The sequence below is a fragment of the Camellia sinensis genome, chromosome 8 (assembly GCF_055761805.1).
Source record: "Camellia sinensis isolate YWXY chromosome 8, ASM5576180v1, whole genome shotgun sequence".
NCBI classification, from domain to species: domain Eukaryota; kingdom Viridiplantae; phylum Streptophyta; class Magnoliopsida; order Ericales; family Theaceae; genus Camellia; species Camellia sinensis.
Window position 1 is genome coordinate 66,056,756 of NC_138968.1, and position 26,367 is coordinate 66,083,122.

Consider the following 26,367-nt stretch of genomic DNA (forward strand, 5'->3'; position numbering starts at 1 on the left):
TTTGAGCTTCCAAGCTCTTTAACCCATGGTTTCATCTATTTCTAAACATCTTTAACTCCTAATTCTATATACTGAAACGTAGAGCATGGCAAGGGCTTCCTCTTGATCTAATCGGATCATCTTTTCATCGCCGGTGGATTTTTAAGTTTTTTTTTCTCTCTTCAAGTGGTAGGGATTTCTTTGCTTCTCCTCAATACTTTCATATAGACAGATGTGTGGTATCTTTCTATTGTATAAAACATCACATTTAAAAGAGATTTTTGACAAGCATGTAAAGGAAAGTTAGGGTTTTGTAATAAAGAAGTTAAACTTATGATTTGTAGTCGATTATGGAAGTTTTAAGCCATTAGAACAAGTCTATGTGATTTATAGCAAAAAACCCTAATTTCTAATTATGAAATAATGTTGAGAAATGAAATAAGTTAAATATTTAATTATTGTAGAGTTATGTTAACTTTGTGAGTAGAAGTTTTGGTTTATAAATAACATAGAAATGATCATTGTGGAGCTAGTCTATATCATGGGAGTTGGCAATGTGAAGTTGGTGAGGTAAATTATGAAACATGTATGATATTATGTTTATTGATTTAATTCTCATAAAGGTTGTTGATATTGGAGTATAGAGATCATATTGTTCATTGGCGAGGACTTATGTCATTAAATATGTAGAAGTTTTGCCCTTGGCCATTGGTGGAGGACAGTATTGATTGTTGTAGAATAGGTTGTATGTGTAATGTGATGTTGATTTAACTCTATAAATTGAAATGATGAACTATATGAAGAATTAATGGATTAAAGTTCCAAAAAGAGGGTCCGTTTTCTTCCAGCTTGTGACACGTAAAGTGTGGCGCATTGATAGAGGTTCTACTTTCCTTCTGGTTTGCGGCCAGTAAAGCGTGTGGATTGTTGAGCTATATGGAGGTTCCGTTTTCCTTCCGATTAGGCACCAGTAAAGTGTGGTGCTTTGAGATAGGTTCCAAATTTCATTCTGAATTAGCGCTCTTCAAATTGTGTTGGAATGGCTTGATGAAGCCGATGGTTTTTGTGTAGTGCATGGTGTTTGGTTATGGTTTGTGTAGATATGTATGACTTGGTGGTTTTGTGTTAAAAATTTTAAGTGTGTAATCGGGATAATTTTTATAATAAATGGAATATTGTTGTTTGTCTATATGATGGATGTTGGTATGTACAATCGGGGTTATGTGGATTATAGTAGGTTGAGAGGTGATAGTAAAATTATTGTTTTTAGGATAAAAGATTAGAAAGAGTGTGGGTTGATTGGTTTAAAACCTTTTCTAAAGTAAAAGAGACTCGAAGCATTTTTTTTGGATTGCTAATGATAAATGAAAAGATACTAAATGAGTTTTCCCTAAAAGATTGAAGTGGGATTTTGATAAGTAAGTATATGTTTATGTATGTTTTATATTGGATATAAAAGAGCATATTACTTATCTATGTATCACCTGATAGTACTCATGATCGCATGTATCTATTGGTCCTTGTTGAGAATCATTGTAGATCCCTATTAGACCTTTGTGTTCATCCCATGTGGATTGACCATTTTTTAGGTATAGAGTCGATTGCGCCTTCTGATGAACTAGACGTTAATTTATTGAGGACTATTCCTTTTAGATTTGTGGGTGAAGGATTAATTTGCTGTAGAAATGATATAGTTCTTGTATTGTAATTGTTTGTTTCATAATATTTGATGTAAGCATAAGGGCATTGTTTGTAATTCGTTATAATGTAAGCATCATCATTTGTATTATACGAGATAGAACACTTTCTATCTGTTTGTTTGTATTCTTATTTCCACACTTGTGTTATGTAATTTGACTTAAATAAAAAAATTGGTAATATATCCGAGTAAATAAAAATTGGGGTGTTACAATTTTCTTGTCAACTTGTGTAGTCCTTGTGTTAATACCTTGTTAAAATCTATAAAAAAGGTAGCTTTGTTATCTAAAGAGATTGGACTTAGAAGGGAGGCCATTTTGACTCCCTCGATCTTTCTTGGAATCTTACTTGGTTATTGATCAAATGACTCATTAATGACGTTTCCTAGATAACTCTTAAAATAGAATTTGGGGGCGTCACAATCTGTCTCCCCAAGAAGTTTAAAATGCCACACATAGATAGATTTGACGGCTTGAGAGATCCTATGATACGTGTCCGACTTTTTACCTACATTTTGAGGCCAATGGGACTCACTCGTCAACAAATTATGTCCTTGTTTGGCAAACCTTGTCTGGAGTGGCAGCCAACTGGTATGTTAAGCTTGTCAATGAAATCAAGTAGAGGTGGGATGAACTAGCCGAAGCATTTATTGCCCAATACTCTTACAACACTTAGCTAAGTGACCTTGAGGGAACTCAAAACCACCAAGCAAGAACCTAATGAAAGTTTCAGTGACTTTGTCTCAAAATGGAGAGCTAAGGTAGCCAGAATGACTAACCAGCCTAATGAGAAGGACCAAGTGAGGACCATTGTGAAGAACCAGCATCTACTTCTGCTAGGCATCATGTTGCCTTTACCATGTTCAGCTTCCGGGAAATGTTTGACACTAGAAACATCTGACGCAAAATCAATTGGTATTAGGTGGAGAGAACCTTAAATTATATTCCTTCCATCCCAAAATATTAGTCTCTTATTTCATTTTTTATTATCCCAAAATATTAGTCAATTTTTAAAAATTCGTAATCATCACCGGCACAAATGATGATGACTCTCACAACGATGATGACTCTCTACTAGTAGCGACGACTACAGCCCCTCTTTCTCTCTCTCCCTCTCTCTCGATCTGGAGCTTCCAGATCCAAATCTGAGATAGAAGAGTGAGAGAACCTGAGAGATGATGAACAAAACTCTGCCATAAAAGCAGATCTGCCATGAAAGCTATTTTCCTTCCTTTACAAATTTATGAACATAAATTGTCTTGTCTTTGGTTATTTACATATTTTCCTTCCTCTATAAATGAATTCCCCAAGTAGATCTGCCATGAAAGATACTTCTTCAAAGGGTATCCACTTTGTTACACCTCATCACTTCACTTTCTCTCTCATCTAGTTTATACACCTATCTATACCCTATATTTATACCTATACATATACATTTTCATGTGTGTATATATGTTTGTGTTTTTGTGTAGTGAGAGAAATTAGAGAGAGAAAATGATAATATAGAGATAGGAGATGACGATAAATAACACTATAGGTTGTCATCGGTGGCGGAATGATGTGGTGGCGAGATGTTTGACTTTTGAGATAGGAACTATATTATTATATCTATATTATATTTGAAAACATTGATTTTGGTTTAAATATTTTTATTTTTTTTGAGAGGGTTGTTTCTTGTTGTGATGGAGTTCTATGACTATTTGTTTAAATTTTTTTTTTTTTTTATATCTCAGATTTGAATTTTTTTGTTGTTTTTTTATCTTGGTTGTTGTAGTTCTTATTATATCTGCTTAAATCTGTTTGTTTTTGTTAGGAAGAAGATGATATTGAATAGATCACAAACACAAATTTGTTTAGAGTAAACAAATAGTTTTTGAATTTAGTCTTGTGTTTTTCAATCAGTGAAAAGATATACAAAAAAATACTATAGTTTTTTCATTTTTATAGATTAAAACTGATCTTGTGTTCTTCAATTAGTAAACAGATAAAAATATTTATTATTGTTCTTGAAGAGATTTGTAACAGATCTGTTCAAATAGTGACCTGGTGTATTTCAATAACAAAGATTTGAACAGATAAAAAATTAACAAATAGAATTCAGGAAAAAAAATTGAATAGATAAGAAAATATGGACAGATAGATTTAAACAAAAAAGTGAAAAAAATTAAACAGATGATAAAATTTGGACAGATATTTAAACACATAAGAGGAAAAAATTAAATAGATAGTCAAAAATTTTGAATAGATAGATATAAATTTAAATAAATAGTCAACGAAAAGTTAACAGCTAAAAAAAAAGTTAACAGATAAATGAAAGCATAAAATTAGAAACAAAATATCCTCCAAAATCAACGAAATGACTTCTCACCAAACTATTTCACAAAGGGTGGACATCTTATTAACAAAAAAATATCCACTAGACCTAATACCTTACACTCTGTTTACCTTGGATTTTTCAATAATTCTCTCTCTTCTAGCCCAAAAATGAAAATGATAGGTAATATTCAAACTTATAACTGTTTTTGTTTATGAAAACATGCAAAATAAAAACAAAGAAAATAATAATACAACCAAATTGGGCATAGTAACTGCACTAGTTTGTGTGCATGCGCGCAAGCATATGAAGGTGGTGCACTTGCAATTTTACATGCACATATAAAAGTCCAGAGCAGGGTGCTTGCTTACATGAGATTCATGCCTCAGCTCAGATGTCTGAGTTCATATGGTAGGGTGTTTACTTTTAATATCATGGGCACATAAAAGGTTATGTACTTGTCACGATCCAAACCCGCCCCTAAAGATTCAGATCGTAACCGGTCAATGATCCCAAATTACCTGGCCTCAAAGTCAGAATTAACAAAAATATTTAATTAATAATGGGGCCAAAAGTGAAAGCTAGTGTTACCAAACGGCACCTAAATGATAAATTTTTGTCCAATGAGCTGTGCATATATGGCATATCAAAGACATCTCATTTAGTTAATAACTCATATCCATTCATATACAAAAGATATTACGAAGCCAAGACCATTCACAAGATCATTATCTTACAAAACTAAAAATTTATTTATAGATATGGCCAAACATGACCAACAAAAGGAAGCAAAAGAAAATCAAAAGACAAAAACCTCGTGCGTGAGACATCCTGGACTGACTCCACAAAAACTCAGTATTCTTTCACAAGTTCACTAAGGCTGGAGTTGGACATCCCGCTACTCACCTACATACATATAAATATAGAGTGAGCTAACATCCAGTGAATAACACCAAAGTGAAGAGGTTATATGAATGAGTTTTAATATTAAACAGAATCATTCTCGTAATAGTTTCGTATCATAACGGAACGACCTCCGGTCCAATATATGATAGAACGATCTCAGGTCCAATATATGACAAAATGCTATCGGGTCCAACTTATAACAGAACGACCTTGGGTCCAATTCGAATATACAGAACAACCTTAGGTCCATTTCAGATATATAGAATGACCTTGAGTCCATTTCAAATATACTTTCATGCTTGTCAATCACATTTACAGATCCTTTACGAATCAGACAGCTAGAAAGCTCATTCATAACACAGAATCACAAGTTTAGAAAACTCACCACATTGTATCATTTAGAATATAAGATATATTCATGTCACATTAATCACATTTACAGTTATCATGTTGATCCGACAGATAGGAACTCATTCACATTTGCAAATTCATGAATTCGGAAAACTTAGTACATTGAGACCTTCAGAAAATAGAGTAATAAGAAAATATCATTACTAAAATATTACTCACCTCAAGTAGGTTGATATTCTTCCACAACGTTCAAACCTATACATTACACATAACCATACACATATTAGAACACATTGCTTAACCGAATTGTTCTTTAACTTATTCAATTCTCTTAGGCATCATTCTAACTCGTTAATTCATTTAGGATGTTCAATTCATGCCTAAGAATGCTCAGAAAGACATGTGGATGGAAAAACGAACACAAAACATCTTTTCAAAATATGTTGAAACAGGGGCCTTCGCTCAAGCCAACTATTGGTCGCTCGAGCAGTCTTAAAAGTTTGCAAAAGTACTGGATGGGTCTGATGTGCGCTTGAGCCAATCATTGGTCGCTCGAGCGGATGCAAAACATACACTCAGTTCGTTTGAGCCAACTATTGGTCGCTCGAGCAGTCTGTAAAAACTGCAAAAATGTTGGGAGCTCAACAAGTTCGCTTGAGCCACCATTTGGTCGCTCGAGCGGTCTACAAAATTTATGGGTTTTTCAGGACAGAATTTGAGCTCCAAAAATGCATTATAACATGCACAAGCTTGCATGGTTATTCGAAACCCATGAAAACACTTTGATAATTATAAAAACATTTTAGAAAACTCAAATATACAGGCATTCATAAATCATTTGCTCAAAACCTCATTAATTTACCAAAATTAAACTCAAATCTTCATGCATGTAAGATTTACAAACTTTTTCTCCAAAACTCATGAATTTAACAAATTTGAGCTCAAAAGCTCCATGCATGTAGGAATTTGTAGAACATCAAAGTCAAAGATGAATTATGCATGCATATTCAAATTAACTCATAAACTCAACAAAGATGATAGAATTCAACCGTAACATGGCAAAACTCAACATAATCATGCATGCATATAGAGCTACAACACTTTCTTGACATTCTTTAACAATATACATGCAATTAATCCTGTTAATTCCATGAACTCAACTCTAATATGAATTATCTTCATAAATTGAGGATCAAAACCTTAACTAAAGTCTTGAATTAGCCAAATTCTTGCAAATCCTAGAGCTCCTCTTCTTAATCTTCAAGAACCAAGCCTTAACCTTCCAATTCTCTAACACTCTCTCTCTCTCTCTCTCTCTCTCTCTAGAATGAAGTTCTCTCTCTCTCTCTCTCTAGAGCTCTCCCTCAGATTTTGTGAACTCAAAATGAAGAGAATGAGCTCAAAATGAGCATAAGGAACACATATATAGCTAGAGTAGCTTAATACATTAATTAGAATATTAAACTAATTAAACATAACTTAATTTATCAAGCTGAATCAATTTTTAATTAAACTTACCAAATGATTCTAAAAATTCTAATTAGTCTATTCATGTCACTAATTGTAGAAATTTAATGTATAAAGAGAAATAGAGAATTGTATTATTGATTGATATAATGTTCTATTTATTACAATGATTCATGATTCCTATATATAGAAGAGGGTGAGTGTGTAGTAGGTAAGGAGTAGGTGAAGTGGAGGTGGTAGTGGTGTAGTGGGTTAGGTTTAGTGGAGTAGGTGAGGTGGTAGTGGTGTAGTGGGTTAGGTTTAGTGGAGTAGGTGAGGTGGTAGTGGTGTAGTGGGTTAGGTTTAGTGGAGTAGGTTTAAGTGGGTGAAGTAGGTGGAGAGTAGGTTTATGGTAAATTCTAACAGCCCCCCGCAAACTCAAGGAGAATAGAAATTAACCAACTTGAGTTTGAAGAAAGGAACAAAACAAGCAAATACATAAAAATAAAAGAGGATAGGTGACACTGTATGGTCGTGTCAGACCATTGGTGAAGACACTCGATGGTGGTGTCATAACATTGTAGAGGACACTGGATGGCGGTGTCAGACCGATGTAGAAGACAGTTTATGGGGTCATGTCGGACCGTTGTAGAAACTAACCGGAATCAATGTCGGGACAGTTTACAGAGTCTTGTCGGACCCTTGTAGAAACTAACCGGAATCTATGTCGGGACAGTTTACAGAGTCTTGTCGGACCCATGAAGGAGCTAACCGGAATCAATGTCGGGACAGTTTACAGAGTCTTGTCGGACCCATAAAGGAGCTAACCGGAATCAATGTCGGGACAGTTTACAGAGTCTTGTCGGACCCTTGAAGAGTCGCACCCTCAAAAGGTGTGCCCAATTTTTTAAAAGGCGTGCCATCAAAAAGCGTGCCCAATTCATAAAAAGGCGTGCCATCAAAAGACGGGCCATCAAAAGGCGTGTCCACTTTATCAAAAGATGTGCCATGAAAAGGCGTGCCAGTTTGTCGGGCGGCAAGAGGCGCGCAATACGCGTGGCTGCCTCGGCTATTTAACCAAGACGAAGGCTGAGGCTGAGGCATACCCTTCTGAAACCTCTGAAACCAACCCTTCGCTGAAAAACTCTGCCTCTGCGGAGAGAGAAACTGTGGAACACTTTGTTGCCATTCTGTCACCAACCCTTCCGAACATTACCAGTCTGAAATTGCTATTTCGCTGAAACACTTAGCAACCCAAAAACATGGCCTCTTCTTCCCGTCCAGCTACCCAGAACCTGCTCACGCTCTTTCCAGAACTGAACGAGCCCACAAGAGAAATAACTGGTGCGGTGGCCAGTGAACCTCAACCAAACACCTCTGGTTTTGCTCCATTGAACTTTCCGATGCGGTCGGTGGAGCAAAAAATGGCGGTGCAAACTGATATTGAGGCTAATCAGTATACTCTGAAGGCATGTGTGGAAAGCATGACGGCGGTCACAAATTTGTCGAACCGGCTGCAGAGTAGAACAAATGAGGTGCAGCATTTAACCTCCCAGCTGGCTCTGCTCCAACGCATGTATAAGGATGCGCGAGCAGAGATAAGCGTGCTAAGGGCAGAAAACAAGGAGCTCAAGCGGAAGGCCACCGTGATGTTCCGATTTGGAGGTCCACCATATGCTGTAGTGGAGGAGCAGGGAGGAGGCAACTTGCTTGGTGGTCTAGGAAGCATGGAGGCTGGGCAGTCACGGGACAACCAAGAGAAAAGCAAGAAGAAGAGACCCGCAGCAGAGTAGAGAAGAAAAAATCCCACTGTGGATGTGGTTGTGTTGGTTTTTGTTTTTTGTTTTTTTTTTTTTTTTTTTTTGGTGTAAAATGGTGATCGGGGTGAGTCCCAACATGAATAAAATGAGTTTGTGGAATGATGAATGTTTTTTTTTTTTTTGAAAAGTAAGGGAATCGAATAATAAAAAAATATGGAGATAGTGATGAAATGATAAGCATGGTGATGATGAATATATAATAAAAATAGAGCACCAATTAAGTTTTATAATAAAAAATAAAATTTGGGCGGTGAATGAGTGTGATTAAAAAAAGGAGTGTGGGTTTGAAAGTGGAAAGATGAGAGAGAGATAGAGTGGGGTACATGATGGGTATGTGATAAAATAAAATATAAAATCAGTGGGTGGAGCATATGCATTAGCATAATTAAATCCATGCACCTGAAGGTTGAAAGACGGAATCAAACCACCAAAAGCAGCAGACAAGGTGAAATTCCCAACCCTTGCAGCCCCCCTAGGCATAAAAACTCCCAAAATTCCATCCTGTTCTTGACGGAAATAGTTTGCAGCCCCCCTAGGCATAAAACCTCCCAAAATTCCATCCTGTTCTTGACGGAAATAGTTTGCATCTGGAGCAGGAGGAGGAGCTGTTTCGGGCCTCTGGCCTGCAGGGCGATGAGGAATGTCCTCGCCAGGAATTGATCTGAATCTCGGGTCTGAACTGGTTTTGCCCCTTCCATATATTGGAACCAACTTCTCTTCCTCTAAAAAATGTGAGTGAATATGCAGCCACCTATAAAGACAGGGCCAACAGTACAGGTGGCCACAGAGAGTCACTATTGGGTCTTCAGTGAATTCAAAGCATATATTACATTCAAAATCACCCATTTCATTGCTAGTATTGCCTGAACACGAAGGGCCAGTTGATTGGCCAAAAACACTATTCATACCCAAACCCTAAAACTTGAAGCACCTGGGCTGTAAAATTGGGAAGATCTGTGGTGGTGATGAAGACGACCGAGACGGTGGTGTATGGGAGGACAACAGTGAGAGGAGGTGCAGTGGTGGTGGACTCGAATAAATTTCAAGGTATGTGTAGAAAATTCTAGCGGATTAGGTTGAGGTCCGGCGGGCGGCCAAGGCGAGGTTGCCGCCCGCCGGTGAAGCGAAAAATACTAAGTGCTTAACCTTGCTCTGATACCATGTAGAAATTTAATGTATAAAGAGAAATAGAGAATTGTATTATTGATTGATATAATGTTCTATTTATTACAATGATTCATGATTCCTATATATAGAAGAGGGTGAGTGTGTAGTAGGTAAGGAGTAGGTGAAGTGGAGGTGGTAGTGGTGTAGTGGGTTAGGTTTAGTGGAGTAGGTGAGGTGGTAGTGGTGTAGTGGGTTAGGTTTAGTGGAGTAGGTGAGGTGGTAGTGGTGTAGTGGGTTAGGTTTAGTGGAGTAGGTTTAAGTGGGTGAAGTAGGTGGAGAGTAGGTTTATGGTAAATTCTAACACTAATTTTGGTTTCTGACGCCGTTAAGGCCTTCAATTTCGAATTCTTACAATAATCACAACAGACATTTCTACGATGGACAAATATGCATCCAAAACCACATTAATCACTTAATTAGCATTCAAATTCATACTAAGTACTTGAGCACATGCACAATTAAAGAATTAAAAATATAATACGCGACAGAATTGTCACAGCAGTTGTACTAGGTATTTTACCTAATAGTGCTCAAGTTACTCTCACAATCCCTTTTCATATATCAAAATTTTATTATTGTCCGTTCCAAATACCAAAATTTCATTTTACTGCATGCCATGTTGGCAAGTAAAGAGAGTTTGTAAAATCCGTTAATTTGTATAATTAAATTCAATTACAAATTTAGTAACTGTATTTATCATTCTCTCTAGAGAAAGTAATAGCAAGTTTGACCATTTAATTGGGCATACCGCCCTTGATAGAGCTAAATATCAAAAAAGGCTTCATGTAGCCGACTCCACTTGATTAGACAAAAGGACTAGTTTGGTTTGATTTGATTTAGTTTGGATCAGAGGCACAAATCCTTAAACATGAAATCTTAAATGTGGTTAGGTAGAATAGGGTCCAATCCATTTGCAAGTGTTCAAGTTAAGTTACCAAACAGCAAAAATATGAGATCTTTATCCCTGGACAAACAAAAAACTAGGACCCAATGAAATTAACAGTCACATTGATCTCTACTAACTAAAAAGGGTAAAAAGCTATCGGATGGGACAACACATCTCAGTTGCAGTGTTGCTAATCAGCATCACAATTGCACTATGTACAGAAGTGTCTCTTGCAATCCAGCTCTTTTCAGGTTCAACAAATATATTTGGAAATCATTGTTCGCTCAAAGCTGAGCAACCCCAAGACAAGAAAAAAATGTACAGAAATTGCCTTTTGCAGGTATTGCAACTGATTTGGACACGACCTTTATGAAAGGAAGTATCCCGACTCATAGATTCAGGTAGGTTGAGATCCACATTCAATAATTATCACCTGCAAGACATTACCAGGTATTGCAATACTTTCCTTCAAGCTCTATTGCAAAGGAGTGCAAGAAAATTGGCTTTAATCCCTTTGGCAGCAATTTCTTTAACTCTTCCAGCCAAGAGCCCTCAGATTCGATTGTTTTAGTTCAATGTGCTTCCCAAGCCTGTAAACAAACACAATACCATCAGCAACAGTTCAGAGAGTACATCATAGTTATGTCAAGGAAGGGGAGAACCAAATTGTGACAAAGAAAGGCATTGCATTGTCAAGCACATGGAACAAAGCGATGTCACAATCAGGGTTTTGTCTTCAATACATTCCACAAATTCATTCCACATTTCAAATTGTAAAAAAAAGATAAAAGACTAAATTAGAAAAGTCAAAGGCTCAATCCAATATCATTAGAATTGCAGAGGTGCAACCATAATTAGGAGCAAGTCATCACAGACCACAATCACTACCACTGCCAGACAGACCTTTAAGCCCTCCAATTCTACCCAGTCAACATCATTATGATAGATGAACTACTTCCTGTTTCCAAACCAACCTTTCCCAACTTCAATTCCTATTAGGTCACCACATCAACTTTCCATTTCTTACAGAACTGACTTTACAAATGCCACTTTATCTGGTCCATTTAACCCACAAGCATTCCATGATAGACTTCAACTCCCAATCTCCCTGCATAACTTACTCTGAGATGTCACCTTCCAGCTTCCTCCTCGCTAGGTTTACACTCATTCTTCCAACTCAACTGAACAAGCCTTAATCTCAATCAATTAGGGTCAGTTACAGGCATCCATTTTCCAACATTCACAAATATGGACACAAGCGTGAACATCCTCCTCATTTTTGCCTCCATATCACCTCATGGGGCAACATCTAATGGGGATCCTACCAATATGTTCTTACTCAGGATTATAAAGGCACAAGTTTGGTCTCAATCCACTGTCAAGAGATGAATAAAGAAATCTTTACTCAGATGTAGTGAAAGATAGCAATCTACACCCCACCCTATTAGGACAGGGATGGGATGGGAAATCCATTTCAGTAAGAAGGGAACGCAAGGAACAAACCCAAAAGCAGACATGTTTATATATTTATGTATCAGTCTATGCATGCACGCTCACATTTGTCACAAGAATTAGGAATTCTGAATCACTGCAGTGAAAGGCACACAAAATATACAATCGCCAAAAATAAAGGTATGCTATGGCACTTACACAAGGTCTGATGGAAGCCTGAAGCCACCTATACGTACACGCTTTAGTGAATGAATCTGCGTCAAGGAGAAAAGAAGAAGATGAGTCAAACATAACTCAAACAAGAATCTAGAAATGAATAAAAAAAGATTGACACAGCCAAGAATAATCAAGCTTATGAAAGTGCAGTGCTGCCACTAACACAATATACAATTCTATGTATAAGTAATGGTCAAGCTTCATCATATTGAATGATGGTATCACCATACTACTCCATTAAACTAAGAACATTAATACGAGCAAAATTTTACAGGTGCAATAATCCACAGCTTTCAATATACATACCTAATTGAAGAAGAATGAAAAAAGGAAGCTTAAATATAATAAACATATGAGTTAGCTTTAGAGGATCAAAGCAACAAGTTTATCACCTGAAACAATTTAAAGAAAAATACTGAATTCTGTTTAAATCCCAGTCCCCTTAATTGTATGATTTAGATTTGACCAATTCAGAAAATCAAATAATAGTCATGATGAATAAGGTTATATTTACAATAGGAAACTAAATGAATCAAAACGCTGGAACAAACCTCCAGTCCAGCATTTTTTACAAGTTGCCGAACTTCATGATTTCTCCCCTCATGAACCTGCAGAAATTTTCATTAATCAAATGTAAGTTAGCTACCCACCCAAAAAAAAAGGAAGTTAGCTTTTTTGTGCTCATGCAGCGCCATGTAGCTGAGAAAGGCTCAAAAGAAAATTAACTAAAAGGATTCTTTTTCTTCTTCATCTTCTTCTTCTTCTTTTCTTTTTTTTTCTTTTTTTTTGAGAGGGTTGGCACTATTCATCTTTCGCATGACAGAATATCCAGGTTCATAAATAAAATAAAAAATAACGTCCAAATAGCACACGTGTGTTTGGAAGGAGAAAAATTGGATACACACCTAACCTTTGGCATAGTGCACAAAGTGTTTGTCCCAACACTTGAACCCATAACTTCAAGGTTAATAGGCCAAGGTTTTACCATTGAGGTTCATAAATAAAATAGTAAAAGAAAAAAATCTAAATGAAAGTTGATATGTCTTAGCAAAGTAAAGGTTGGAAAATCTCAAAGAAGACAAATAAAAATATTAATCATCAGCTAAACCATATCATTCTTCTGTAGCTTTCCATAACCACATGTCAAAGAACTGAGGTTCTAGAATTTGAATAAAAATCCTAATATATATATATATACAACAATGCTAGGTAGCCTGAATTTTCATGGCTCGAATGGCTCAAATTGATAAGACAACAGCTCTAGCAGAACACAGCCACAGCAGCTTAGCAGCTCAGCACGGCAGCCACAGCAGAGTAGTAGCCATAGCAGCTCAGGGCGCCAGCAGAGCAGCAGCCATAGCAGCTCAGCAGCTTCAAAGCAATAGCTCCAGCAATCACATGTGTATTATCAAGGCTAGGTAGTTAGTTTGTTAGAGTTTAACTATAGTTTAGTTAGACGGTTATGGTTAGGTTAAGTGTATCAGTCTTGTATATATACTACCTCCTCTGTATCATATAGACTCATTCAGTAAATCAATAAAATATATATTTTCTTGTTTTCTCTTTATAGTATCAGAGCTTTATGCTCTTGCGAGCTTTGGTCCTTCAGTGAAGTTCATCAATGGCTTCTCCAAACACCATAGCTGCAGCACCATCCTTCTTTTCTCCTTCAGCACCATCTTCTTCAGCTTCTATGTCTTCGTCTATCACACTGCCTTCAAATCTCACATTATTAATCTCCAATCTTAGTGCCTTTGTCACTACAAAGCTTGACTCATCAAATTACATAGTTTGGAAAGTCAGTTGCAGAACATCTTGCAAGCAACAAAGCTTCTTGGTTATGTGGATGGATCTGAGGTATGTCCTCTGTCGGTTGCGTTAGATTCAAACAATCTTGGAGTCTTGAATTCAAATTACACTGTATGGAGCACCATTGATGCACACTTATTGAGCTGCATCACTGCAACTCTTTCTCCATCTATTTTCACCACTGTGATTCATTGTCAAACTAGTCAAGAAGTCTGGAGTGTTCTTGCCAAGAGATTTACTTCTCTTTCAAGATCTCACATCTATCAATTGAAGAATAAACTAAATCGAATTGTTAAGAAAGGTTCCACCATGGAAGAGTATTTGAATCAGTTCAAACTGATATCAGATCAGCTTGCCTTGGCTTCATCACCTGTTGATGATGAAGATTTAGTCCTCTTGATCTTGAATGGCCTACCTGAAGGATACAATGCTTTAAAAACCACCATACGAGCTAGGTTTGAACCTATCTCACAGGATCAACTAAGTGTTTTACTTTGTTCAGAATGTATTCATGTGGAATCTGCTCTCAAGCACACACATGCTTCAGAAATTTCAAGTTCTTTTGCCTACACTGCTCAAAGAAGTAACTATTCTCATAGAGGAGGTCCTAGAGGCTCGTATAGGGGCAGAGGTGCTTTCAGAGGGAGAGATGGGGGTAGATTTCGAGGTCAGCATAGTCATAGTCAGTTTCAAAATCAGAGAGGAGGCAACACTCAATCTCAGAGAGGCAGAGTTACAACAGGCTACAATTCACACAGCTACAATACAAACAGTCCTAACTCAGGCTACAATACTCATAGCTATACTCCAAACAGTCCTACTGTGATCTGTCAAATTTGGGGAAAAGGAAATCACACTGCTCTAGAATGCTGGTACAAACTAGATGCAACTTTCCAGGCTCAATCTCATAATCATTATTCTAGTCCTTCATCCTCTACCAGTCATCCAAAAGCATATGTTGCAGCCAACACAGTTCCACAGTCTGAATCCAGTTGGTTCCTTGATTCTGGTGCTACAACTCACATGACACATGATCTGAATAATCTTTCTTTATATCAACTCACATGACACATGATCTGAACCACACTTCCAACTCCTTCCTTTCCTTTCCAACTTAATAAACTTCTTCATGTTCCTACTCTTTCCTCGAATTTACTCAGTTCATCAATTGGCCACGGACAATCATTGTACTATTACTTTTGATGAGGATTCTTTTGTTATTCAGGACAAGAGTACTCAGAGAGTACTATATAGAGGTTGCTATTCCAATGGACTATATCCATTCAGTCCATCTCCTGATTCTGTTGCCTTCCCTTCTCAAGCTAGTCTTTCCTGCTCCACTACTCCAGCTAGTGCAGCAGCTCCTCCTAATTGGCATTTTCATCTTGGCCATCCTTCCACCAAGAAGTTTCATCACATCATGTCTCATCATCACTTGGGATTTTCTTCTTCAGTTCTGTCTAATAAAGGCTCTAGTTTGTGTGAACATTGTTGTGTATCTAAGAGTCATAGGTTACCTTTTTGTTTGTCCAATTCTACTGTAAATAAGCCTTTAGCACTCATTCACACTGATGTTTGGGGCCATTTTCTTCCTCCATTTCAGGCTTTAAATAGTATGTGTTGTTCATTGATGATAATAGCAAGTTTACTTGGCTCTTTCCTCTTCATTATAAGAGTGAAGATTTTTCCAAATTTCTAGAGTTCAAAGCTTTTGTTGAGACACAATTCTCTACTAAACTTCAAGTTTTAAGGAGTGACAATGGAGGTGAATATCTAAGCACACAATTTCAGGTTTTTCTTAAACAAAAAGGGATTGAACACCAGCTGACCTGTCCCCATACACCATCTCAAAATGGTGTGGCTGAGAGAAAACATAGGCATCTCATTGAAACCACAATTACTCTCATGCATCACTCTTCTCTTCCTTTAATCTACTGATTTGATGCTCTTGCCAATGCAGTGTTTTTGATTAACAGACATCCTACCCTCAAACTCAATAATCTTACCCCTTGTGAGGTTCTGTTTAACCAAAAACCTGACTACCAATTCTTAAGATCTTTTGGATGCAAGTGTTATCCTTGGCTCAAGCCTAATACTACTCATAAACTTCAACCTAGATCCACACCTTGTGTTTTCATTGGTTATCAACCTTCTATTAAAGGGTATAGGTGACTTGATTCTCAATCAGGCAAAGTTTACATTTCTAGACATGTAATCTTTGATGAGTCTTGTTTTCCTTTCAAGGCTTCTTCTTCTTCTTCTTCTTTTACTTCATCTACAGTTTCTCAATTGGTTAATTTTTTTTGGTCAGCTTCCCCTGCTGCTGCACCTCAGTCTTACTCTTCTTCTTCATCTTCTGTTTTACAACAGCCACCTCAGTTACAGCAGCCAGTTTCATCTTTACAACAACCAATTCCATCTTCAGTTCATGCTCCTCAGTCTTCTCCCTCGCAGCAGCAGCCAATTCCATCTTCAGTTGATGTTCCTCTTTTGTCTACTGATCCTTCTACTCAAATTCCTATCTCTTCAATTTCTATCAATCTTCACTGTGTTCCATCCACCGCTCATCCCATGCTTACTAGATCTAAATCCAGAAGCTTACTTCCTCTTCTACTTCTGTTTCTCTCCTTGCTTCCACTACTCCATTTGAACCTCAAACCTATTCTGAGGCTGCATCTTCTTCTGCTTGGCAGGCTGCTATGCTCGATGAATATTCAGCTCTTCAAAAGCAAGGTACTTGGACCTTAGTCTCTTTACCACCTGGCAAACAGGCAATTGGTTGCAAATGGGTTTATAGGTTGAAAAAGAATTCAGATGGAACCATAGCTAGACATAAAGCTAGACTAGTTGCCAAGGGCTTTCTTCAAATTGAGGGAGTGGACTATCATGAGACTTTTAGTCCTGTGGCTAAACAACCAACTATCAAAATTCTTTTGTGCCTTTGTTGGCACATAAATTTCAACTAAATTTATGACATGTGGAGCCTACAAAAGATGACACCTGTAGAGCCTACAGCAAGGACACCACACAGGATGAAACCCCAAAGATCAATCCGGTTAATAAGATATATGATTAATCAGATAGCGCTATTATTCAAAATTCAAATGGCGCTATCATTCAATATGAAATTCAAATTGAAGATGAAGCATTCCTATCACCTGATGGCCCTCCATAAATATGAGGACCATCACACAAGACGGGGGATCAGAAAATCAGAAGTGAAAAGATAAGGGAGAAAGAGAAAGAAAGGAATTGAGAGCTAAAGAAGTCGTTACAAGAAAGAAGAAGAGAAGCCTAAAGAACTCAAGAGCCTACGCTAATGGCGATGAATAGGTAAAGGGTTCCAAACCCAAGAACTGTATTTTGTATTTGAGGGTTCAAAACCCAGAACAATTTCAATAAAATATTTATTTTTTCTTAAATTGTCTTTTGTTGTTTATTTTGTTCTTCATTAATCGGAGGTTTCATTTGTCTAAAATGTGTAATTAACGATCTAAAATACAGATCGGAAATAAGAACCTACTATTCAAATAATCAACACTGTTTAGTCCAAAAACTAAACAGTGTACATTTGTAACATAAAATTTTGAAATGTGTTGAAATACTTAATGTTTTAAAATTTGTATCTACAAATTCTGGCACGCCCAGTGGGACTTATTTCTCCTCCCATCTTTTGAAGAACAAAAATATATATATATATGTATATAGTTGAAACTTACTGACATATTCTTTTGTTATAGGAATGCTGAAGCAACTGTCAGGAGACAAACCTACAATCTAGTGGTTCTGAAATCACCAAGAGTGGAGATAGCACCCATCACCCAAGGGACTCCGGAGCGAATGCTCTTGGCTGTCCCAAAGGTAGAACCAACGAAATCTTGGAAAGATGCACTTCTTTCCCCTATCACCCAAGGGGCTCCGGAGCGAAAGCTCTTGGCTGTCCCGAAGGTAACTGGTGTGACAAAGAAGTCACATTTCTCCAGAAAGCTGAAAGTTTGAGAAAGATTACCGAAGATTATGTGAAAGCGTCAAAGCAGTACGCAATTGTGAGGGCCACAGCCCGAACGAAGAGCTTTTTAATTCAGGCAAAGGAGGCTAATCAGTTTGCAACTCCGACTTTTGTTGCAGCTTCAACGGGGGCAACAAAAAATGTTGTGGCCCAACTACTCAAAAGGGTAGAAGACTCCATTAAAATGGTGGAGTCTGCCCAGAAGAAAGCCTCTGCTGAAAACATGGCCATCATTAGGGCCATTGGAGGAGGGTAATGACCCAAACTCCTGTTGATGGAAAAAAGGCCCCTGTTGTTGAAAAAACAGTTGCGGCCTACGAACCGATAGTTCTGTTCAGAGCACAAAATCGGTCAAACCAAATCTCAGTCAACTCTCAGGAGCCAAAGGAACACTCGTTGGCTCGACAGGGTTCGAATAAGGAACACCCGTTGGCTCGACAGGGTTCAAATAAGGAACACCCGTTGGCCCGACAAGGTTCGAATAAGGAACACCTGTTGGCCCAACGGGATTTGAATCAACATCAATTGGTCCGCTCTAAAAATGTAGGGACTGTTTTGAAAATTCATGAGGAATTTGCAAAAACGCAAATGGTTCCTTCTATGCCCCTAGGGGCTCGACTTGATATGTCATCAGGTCCAGTTTCAAAAAGACAAAGGCGAAGAAGAAATAAGGCCTTAAAGGAACTGAAACTAAGAACAATGGCAACAAATGTTACAGGAGCTATTGAAAGGGCTCTCTCGAAAGATGAATGCCAAAAACAAATTGAAAGCCCTGTCTTTGTTGGAAAATGAAAGGTGGAGGAGGGCAAGCAACCCTTGGGAAATATTTCTACTTTGATTGAACTATCTATGGAAGGAATAAGAAAAGGGCCTGTAACAAGGTCCATAACCCGTGAGGCTCAAAACAAAGTATCGCAGTCAGATGCTTCAAATATGAGTAATGTTGTGGGGGTTGATAATCCTTTGCATGAACAAGATGATTCTATCTCGTTTGTTTCAACAAATATTGGAAACAAGGAATTGAGAGATATCAACAAAGTCGCAGTTATGATGACTGAGGTTGAGAAAGAAGGTGAAAATTCGCAGGTCCAACAAGACCAAGGTCTCAAGGAAAAAGTGGTGGCCGTAGAAGAACAACTTGAGAGAAGAGAACGAGAAATGGCTGCTATGTTGCAGCAAATGCAACAGTTACAGGCCCAAATGACAGGACCAGGAAGTGCACCTAAACAAATGACACAACCTGTTGTGGGGACATTCGTAGGCATACAAAGCACACTAGCCCCAGGGGGCAATGGTCCTTGTTACTCCGATCTAACCAGTGGTGGTATGAATCCAGTGCTCATGGCCATGATTGATGATATGGTGAGGAGACAAGTAAAGAAAGTCAAAGAAAAAGATGATGAAAATTTTCGAATAATTACAAAACCTTACCCAACATGGGTAGATGCTGTTCCATTCCCTTCTGGTTTTTCCCAGCCAGATTTCAAAATGTTTGATGGAACAGGAGATCCAAGACAACATGTGGCTCATTTCCTTTCAAGATGCGGGCCAATAGCCTAGAATGAGGCCCTGTGCCTGCAGCTATTTGTCCAATCGCTTGAAAGTTCAGCATTTACTTGGTATGCTAATCTTCCTGAGGGATCAATCCTAAATTGGGATTCCATGGTGAAGGAGTTCCTTAAACAATTCTGCAACACACAAAGACGAGTTGGAGTACCAGAACTGATTGAGACCAAGCAACGTGACAATGAGTCTGTTACAGATTTCATTGCAAGATGGCGAGTTTTGACATTTGCTTGTCCTCAAAAGTTTACGCAATTAGAGTTAATTCAAATGTGCCTTAACAACTTCTGACATGAGCTCTCTACGGCTCATATGGCTCAAACTTTTGAAGGATTCAGTGATCTATGCACTAAAGCTCATGATATGGAGCTGCATCTAGCTAAACGAAGGAGGCCTAGGGCCGCTGAAAAGGTTGGTCCTCGATTGCAGCTACAATCGAAACCAGAAAGAAGGGTCCCGTTGTAGTAGGGGCTAAAAAGCCCAAGGAATTTAAAAAGGTAACTATGAAAGAGAGGTTGGAGAAGAAATATTCCTTCATGGATGATCTGGTCGAAGACCTATTGGAAGATCTGTTGGAGCAAAAGTTGATTGCTCTCCCTGAGGTGAAAAGACCACATGAGGTAGGAAAGACCAACGATCCAAAGTATTGTCCCTACCATCGTTTGATTAGCCATCCGATAAAAGAGTGCTTTGTTCTGAAAGATAAAATTCAAGAACGTTTGGACTCTAAAATTATCGAACTCCCTCCTCAAGAGAAAGCATCTGCTAACCCAATCACTATCGACAATGATAATGAAGGTGAATGGGTTGTTTATCAGTCAAAAAGCATGAAGAAAAAACAAAATGCCACAGTGAAAGCTAGAAGTGTGGTTGATTCAACAACACAAGGGCCAAAAGTTTCCAAAAAGCAAAAACCAAAAGTTTCTAGGAAACAGAAAAAAGCCAAAGTAAGTAAAAGAAAAGGAAAGAAGAACCCAAAGAAGGAAAAATGGGAGAAATTGGTCCCTGATATGCAATTAGAGCAAGGTCCTCTTGTCCCAGTCACATGAGGAATTTCTACCTTCAAAATTTCAATTTGTGGAGTTGCAGACATACTTTGATAAAAGAAGGGAGGAAAAGTTTACTTTGGCCCCTTGCCTAACCATCATTGTTTTGAGTGATGACGAGGAAGATGAGGGTGAAGTTGGTTCAAAAGTTAGGGAAGGAGATTGCATTACATCTCCTATCTGCATACCTGACTCACCAGAATATACACCAACTTCCCCAAAATACACACCAACCTCTCCAGAATGTACACCAGCTTCTCCAGAGTATACACTAGAAGCCTTTTCTCCAGAGTATTCGCCAGTACCACCAATGTACTATCAAAATACTCCAGAATATGTAAGGGGAACAGAACAATGAGACACTGGGTGTAGGTCTGACTCTGAGCTTGTGAAAAAGGCGAAAAAACGACTACACTTCAAGGATGATGAGGTGAATGGCAGGTGTATGTCGGATGATGAAGTATGGAAGCATTCAAGTAAACAAGCAAAGTCATCTCAAGTTGAGGATCCTAATGAAGATTGGGAACTTGATTTTTCTCCTAATGGTTCACTATACACATCCCCAGCTAGGACATACGATGGAGAAAGTGTATCAAGTGACCACTTTGACTTTCTTTGTAATGTCATCACTGTGGATGTAAATTTTGAAAAACGAGAAATACATATCATTCGCAATCCAGGTTATGATGAGAAAGCAAAAATTGAAGCTAGAAGGGAAGCGGAACATCAGGCAAAAGTAACAGTCTCTTTGAAAGATGAGGGTTTTGAAGCCCATCAAAATTTGATTATTGAAAGAAATCAAATTTCTAGACACCCTTTCCGTAATTGGGTCGAATGGGTTCAGTTCCCACGAGGATATGTAGTACCTCGTTTTCCTTTATATAATGGGACAGGTTGTCCAAGGCGCCATTTGGTTCGTTTCCTTGCACAATGTGGAAACACAGTAAAAAGCCAGGCATTACTTCTAAGGCAATTCGTTCTTTCTTTGGAAGGATGGGCAACAGATTGGTACTTCAGCCTGCCACCTAATTCAATCCCAGATTGGGACACCATGGCTGATCGATTCTATAGGACATTTTATAAACCATGGCCAATAGAAATTGAGATGTCAGAACATTTGGATGACGAAGGTACATCTTCTCAAACATATGATTTTATAGAAGGCACAATTGAGGAGAAGATTGAAACTACCCTTGATCTTCGAGAGATGGGCACTTATCGCCCAAGGGATTTGTTCCCTTTATGGGTAGAGCAAACACCATTTCCTGAAGGATACGAACTTCCGAATTTTGTCCTATATGAGGGGTATGGAGATCCTCAAAAACATATTAGGCGTTTTTTGAAGCAGTGTGGGGAAACAGCTCAAAATCAAACACTTTGCCTAAAATAATTCCCCCTTTCCTTAGAGGGGATCGCCTTTGACTGGTATTGCTCCCTCGATGGAGTCGTGGTGCCTAGTTGGGAGGCCATGAAGAATGGTTTTGAAGAATCTCAATGCTTTTATAGGCGTGACTCCCGGTACCTAAGAAATGGGAGAAGAATGCAGCTCCAGGAAGATGGAGAAGGGACTGATGATGATGATCACCCTGCAGCTGGACCAGTTAACATGGTCTAAATAAGTGAGGAAATAAAAGAAGTTGAGGTCAACGAAAAGGCGGTTGCTGAAGTATGCCAGACTTCTTTACCTATCGGAGGAAATTACGAAATCCTCAGGACTCTCAAACGTCAGAAGTTCCACAGGTTTTGCTGGAGGAAGAGCAAGTGAAATATGATGTACTAGCTCATCTAAAGAAAATTCCAGCATTATTGAGCGTATATGATGCACTGAAAATGTCTCCAGAGCTTTGAAAGTCTTTAATACATGCCCTGTCCAAGCCAGAGGATTTCCACAAAGAAATTGAGGGTAGAAATCAAGAGAAGACAACTACATGCATGGCTATAGTAACCTTTGATGACAATGACATGTGTGCTGAAATAGCAGACCATAATCAGCCTTTGATTATAACTGGGCTTATCCATGATGTGAAGATTTCTCGAATTTTGGTCGATGGAGGATTTGCGGTAAACCTCCTGCCTCGAAGGGCCTTAAACCTATTAGGGATTCGAATTTCACAACTGTGTCCAAGTCATCTGGTCATTCAAGGACTTAATCAGAATGAACAATGCCCAATGGGAAAGATTGAATTGTGAACCCAGTTTGGGGATATTGAAGAAAGGACTAAGTTCTTGGTCATTGATGTAGACACCTCCTACAATGCTTTGCTTGGGAGACCATGGATGCATAATCATCATGCAGTGCCATCAATTTATCACCAATGTATCAAGTACCCATTGCCTTCACCCAAAAAAGAGGGGACAATTGTGGCTAACAATGATCCATTTGGAGAAGTAGAGGCCTATTATGCTGATGCTCGCTTCTATACAAAGACTTCACAAAGAAAGGGAAAAGATGTGAAAAAGTCTGAAGATACTCCGAATGTCAAAGACGCTCTAGAGTCTACTCCAGTTTCAACAAAAAGAACTTTTCGATATGTGCCAAAGTCCGAAAGGAAACTGGGGGCAAAGGCTCTAGCCCCAATAAATCCAATTTTAGATCTCAAGGCTGAGTTCACGTTGCCATTAAGGAGGACAGAATGCACCTATGTGGAGAAATATAATAAGATTGTGGTCCCTTCTAAAGGAAAAGGGTCGAAACCCATCACATTCGACTCACTTGGAGATGTTGAACAGAAAGTGAAAGTTGAACAAGTGCCAGAAGAAAACATCTCGAGTTTTGAAAAGCCTACTTTCAGTGCAGAAATTACACAGATGTTGATGAAAGTTGGTTTAGATCCTGAAAAAATACCAGAAACAATGACACCCTTTGACTTTGCATTAACACCTTTGTAGAGGCAGGCTATCCAGCAAGGCGGTATTATCACCGCTAGGGCAGAAGGGTTAGGCTATCGGGGTGATGAGGAAAAATTTCCAGTAAACATGACTATCACTCAAGATGTGTTGGAAGATGTTGACCAAGATGAAGCTCAACCTGCACCAACAGAATTTGAAGCAAGAGGCCAAGCCACTGTGGATGACCTTCGTGAGGTAAATCTGGGCGATGAAGGAGAAAACAAACCAACCTTCATTAGTGTAAATTTAAAGGAAGAAGAAGCTCGACAATATATTTCCTTCTTAAGGGAGTATCGTGACATATTTGCATGGAACTACAGTGAGATGCCTGGTCTTAATCCAGAGATTGCAGTCCATAAGCTTGCAATTCACCCTGAGAAACGGCCAGTTAAACAGCCTTAAAGGCGAACTCGACCAGAGCTTACAGCCCAAATTGAAGCCGAAGTCGACAAGCTTATCAATGCAGGATTCATCAGGGAAGTCCAATATCCAACCTGGCTAGCAAACATAGTGCCGGTCAAGAAAAAGAATGGTCAAATAAGGGTCTGCATTGATTTCCGTGATCTCAATGAGGCTTGTCCTAAAGATGACTTTCCCTTGCCCATCACTGAGCTTCTTGTAGATGCAACTACTGGGTATGAAACCTTGTCTTTTATGGATGGATACTCAGGATACAATCAAATTCGAATGGCACCTGAAGATGAAGAAATGACTGCATTCAGGACTCCGAGAGGAGTCTTTTGTTATAAGGTAATGCCTTTTGGCCTGAAAAATGCTGGGGCCACGCATCAAAGGGCAATGAATGTAATTTTTCGTGATATGCTCCATGACACCATTGAATGCTATGTTGATGATCTTGTTGTCAAGACGAAGGAGAAGGAAAACCATGTGGAAGATTTGAGAAGAATCTTCGAACGTTTTAGGAGATACAAACTCAAGATGAACCCACTAAAATGTGCATTTGGAGTTTCCTCAGGAAAGTTTCTAGGGTTCGTGGTTTGAAACAAAGGGATTGAAATTGACCCTACTAAGATTAAAGCCATTGTTGAAATGCCTCCTCTGCGAAATTTAAGGGAATTAAAGGGGCTACAAGAGAGGTTGGCTTATCAGAAGATTTATTTTGAACTTGGCTGGTCGATGCGTGGCATTCTCAAGCTTGATGAAAAAAGGTGTTCCATTTGAATGGGATCAGCAGTGCCAAAATGTTTTTAATAGTATTAAGGAGTATCTTTTGAAGCCTCCAGTACTCATAAGCCCAATAAAAGGGAAACCACTCTTGTTGTACATAACAGCCCTGAATGGTTCGTTAGGGGCACTATTGGTACAACACAATGAGCATGGGAAAGAAAATGCCTTGTATTACTTGAGTCGTACTCTGGTTGGGGCAGAAGTCAATTATTCTCCTATCGAAAAGACATGTCTTGCCTTGGTGTTCGCCTTACAAAAACTAAAACACTATGTCCTGGAACACAAAGTCAAGTTGATATCAAGAGCAGACCCTTTGAAATATATACTTTCACGGCCCATACTTTCACGGAAAATTGCAAAGTGGGCTATAATTCTCCAACAATTCGCAATTGAATATGTTCCCCAAAGAGCTGTAAAGGGACAGGTTCTAGCAGATTTTTTGGCAGCACATCCTATACCTGATGACTCACCTCTAGTAATTGATTTACCAGATGACGAAGTTATGCAAGTAGAAATCCAAAAAGGATGGGAGATGTATTTTGATGGAGCTTCAAGGAATCCAGATGGCAAGAAGCAAGAAAATCCTAAAAACAATAAAGCTGGAATTGGAATTGTGTTTGTGACTCCAGACAATGCTATACTCACCCATTCTTTCGCCTTAAGTGAAGGATGCTCCAATAATAAGGCAGAATATGAAGCTGTAATTACTGGATTAGAATTGGCATTACAAATTCCTATTGAAGAACTCTCAATTTATGGAGATTCGGAACTGGTGATAAAACAACTCCGTGGAGAATACATTGTTAAGAAAACAAGTCTCATCCCGTATCATGAAAGGGCTAATCAATTGCTTTCGCAATTCAGGAAAACACATATTTTCCATGTGAAGAGAAGAACAAATGCTCGAGCCAATTCACTTGCAAGTTTAGCTGCATCACTCACCCTACCAGATAGCAAAACAATTACTATCACGGTAGGTGAAAGAAGGGTGTTACAACCTTTAAAAGAAGTTTTTGACTGGGTTTCAATCTTGGTTGTCACCACGAAAGGAGAAAACGAGGAGGATTGGCGGGAACCATTCATAGCTTACCTCCAACATGGTAGGCTACTTGAAAATAAAGTAAAAAGAATTGAAGTGAGACGCAGGGCTACCAAATTCGTCTTATGGAAAGATGGAACGTTATACAAAAGGTCTTTGGATGGAATGTACATGCGGTGTATAGCCAAGGAGCGTATTCAAGAGGTAATGGCAGAAATACATGCAGGTAAATGTGGGGCACACCAAAGTGGTCCTAAATTACATATGCAGCTAAAACGGTTGGGATACTATTGGCCAACTATGATTGCAGATTGCATAGATTATGCTCGAAGGTGCCAAGTCTGCCAATTCCATGGGAACTTTCTCCACCAACCCCCAGAGCCTTTACATTTAACAACTTGTTCTTGGCCATTTGCAGCATGGGGTATGGATATTATTGGTCCTTTTGTACCTCCATCTTCAGCAAGATATCGATACATCTTAGCTGCTACTGACTATTTCTCAAAATGGGCAGAGGCCGTGGCTTTAAAGGATATAAAAAGTACAATTGTCTCCGAGTTCATCCGAACCCATATCATTTACAGGTTCGG

At 38.5% G+C, this 26,367-nt stretch overlaps 2 protein-coding genes across 5 annotated transcripts in view; both read right to left on the bottom strand.

Moving 5' to 3' along the window:
- Positions 1–4,627: 4,627 nt before the first annotated feature.
- SVR1 (pseudouridine synthase family protein) overlaps positions 4,628–26,367 on the bottom strand; it is a 32,338-nt gene continuing 10,598 nt past the window's right edge. The window contains exons 8-12 of one of the 4 annotated variants that reach the window (XR_003642283.2): positions 12,786–12,842; positions 12,217–12,272; positions 11,014–11,156; positions 5,467–5,502; positions 4,628–4,896 (exon numbers count right to left, since the gene is read on the bottom strand). Coding sequence is in view for 1 of the 4 variants with exons in the window: in XM_028244066.2 (XP_028099867.2) it covers positions 11,096–11,156; positions 12,217–12,272; positions 12,786–12,842 (174 nt within the window). In the remaining 3 variants the exon portion in view is untranslated. Of the gene's footprint in view, positions 4,897–5,466; positions 5,503–10,600; positions 11,157–12,216; positions 12,273–12,785; positions 12,843–26,367 lie in introns of those variants that run through there. The other 3 variants (XR_003642280.2, XR_003642281.2, XM_028244066.2) reach the window with 3 other exon arrangements.
- LOC114299922 (uncharacterized) lies at positions 8,515–9,466 on the bottom strand. Its single transcript, XM_028244749.2, has one exon. The coding sequence runs from the start codon at positions 9,417–9,419 to the stop codon at positions 8,778–8,780; it is 642 nt and encodes a 213-aa protein (XP_028100550.2). The 5' UTR covers positions 9,420–9,466; the 3' UTR covers positions 8,515–8,777.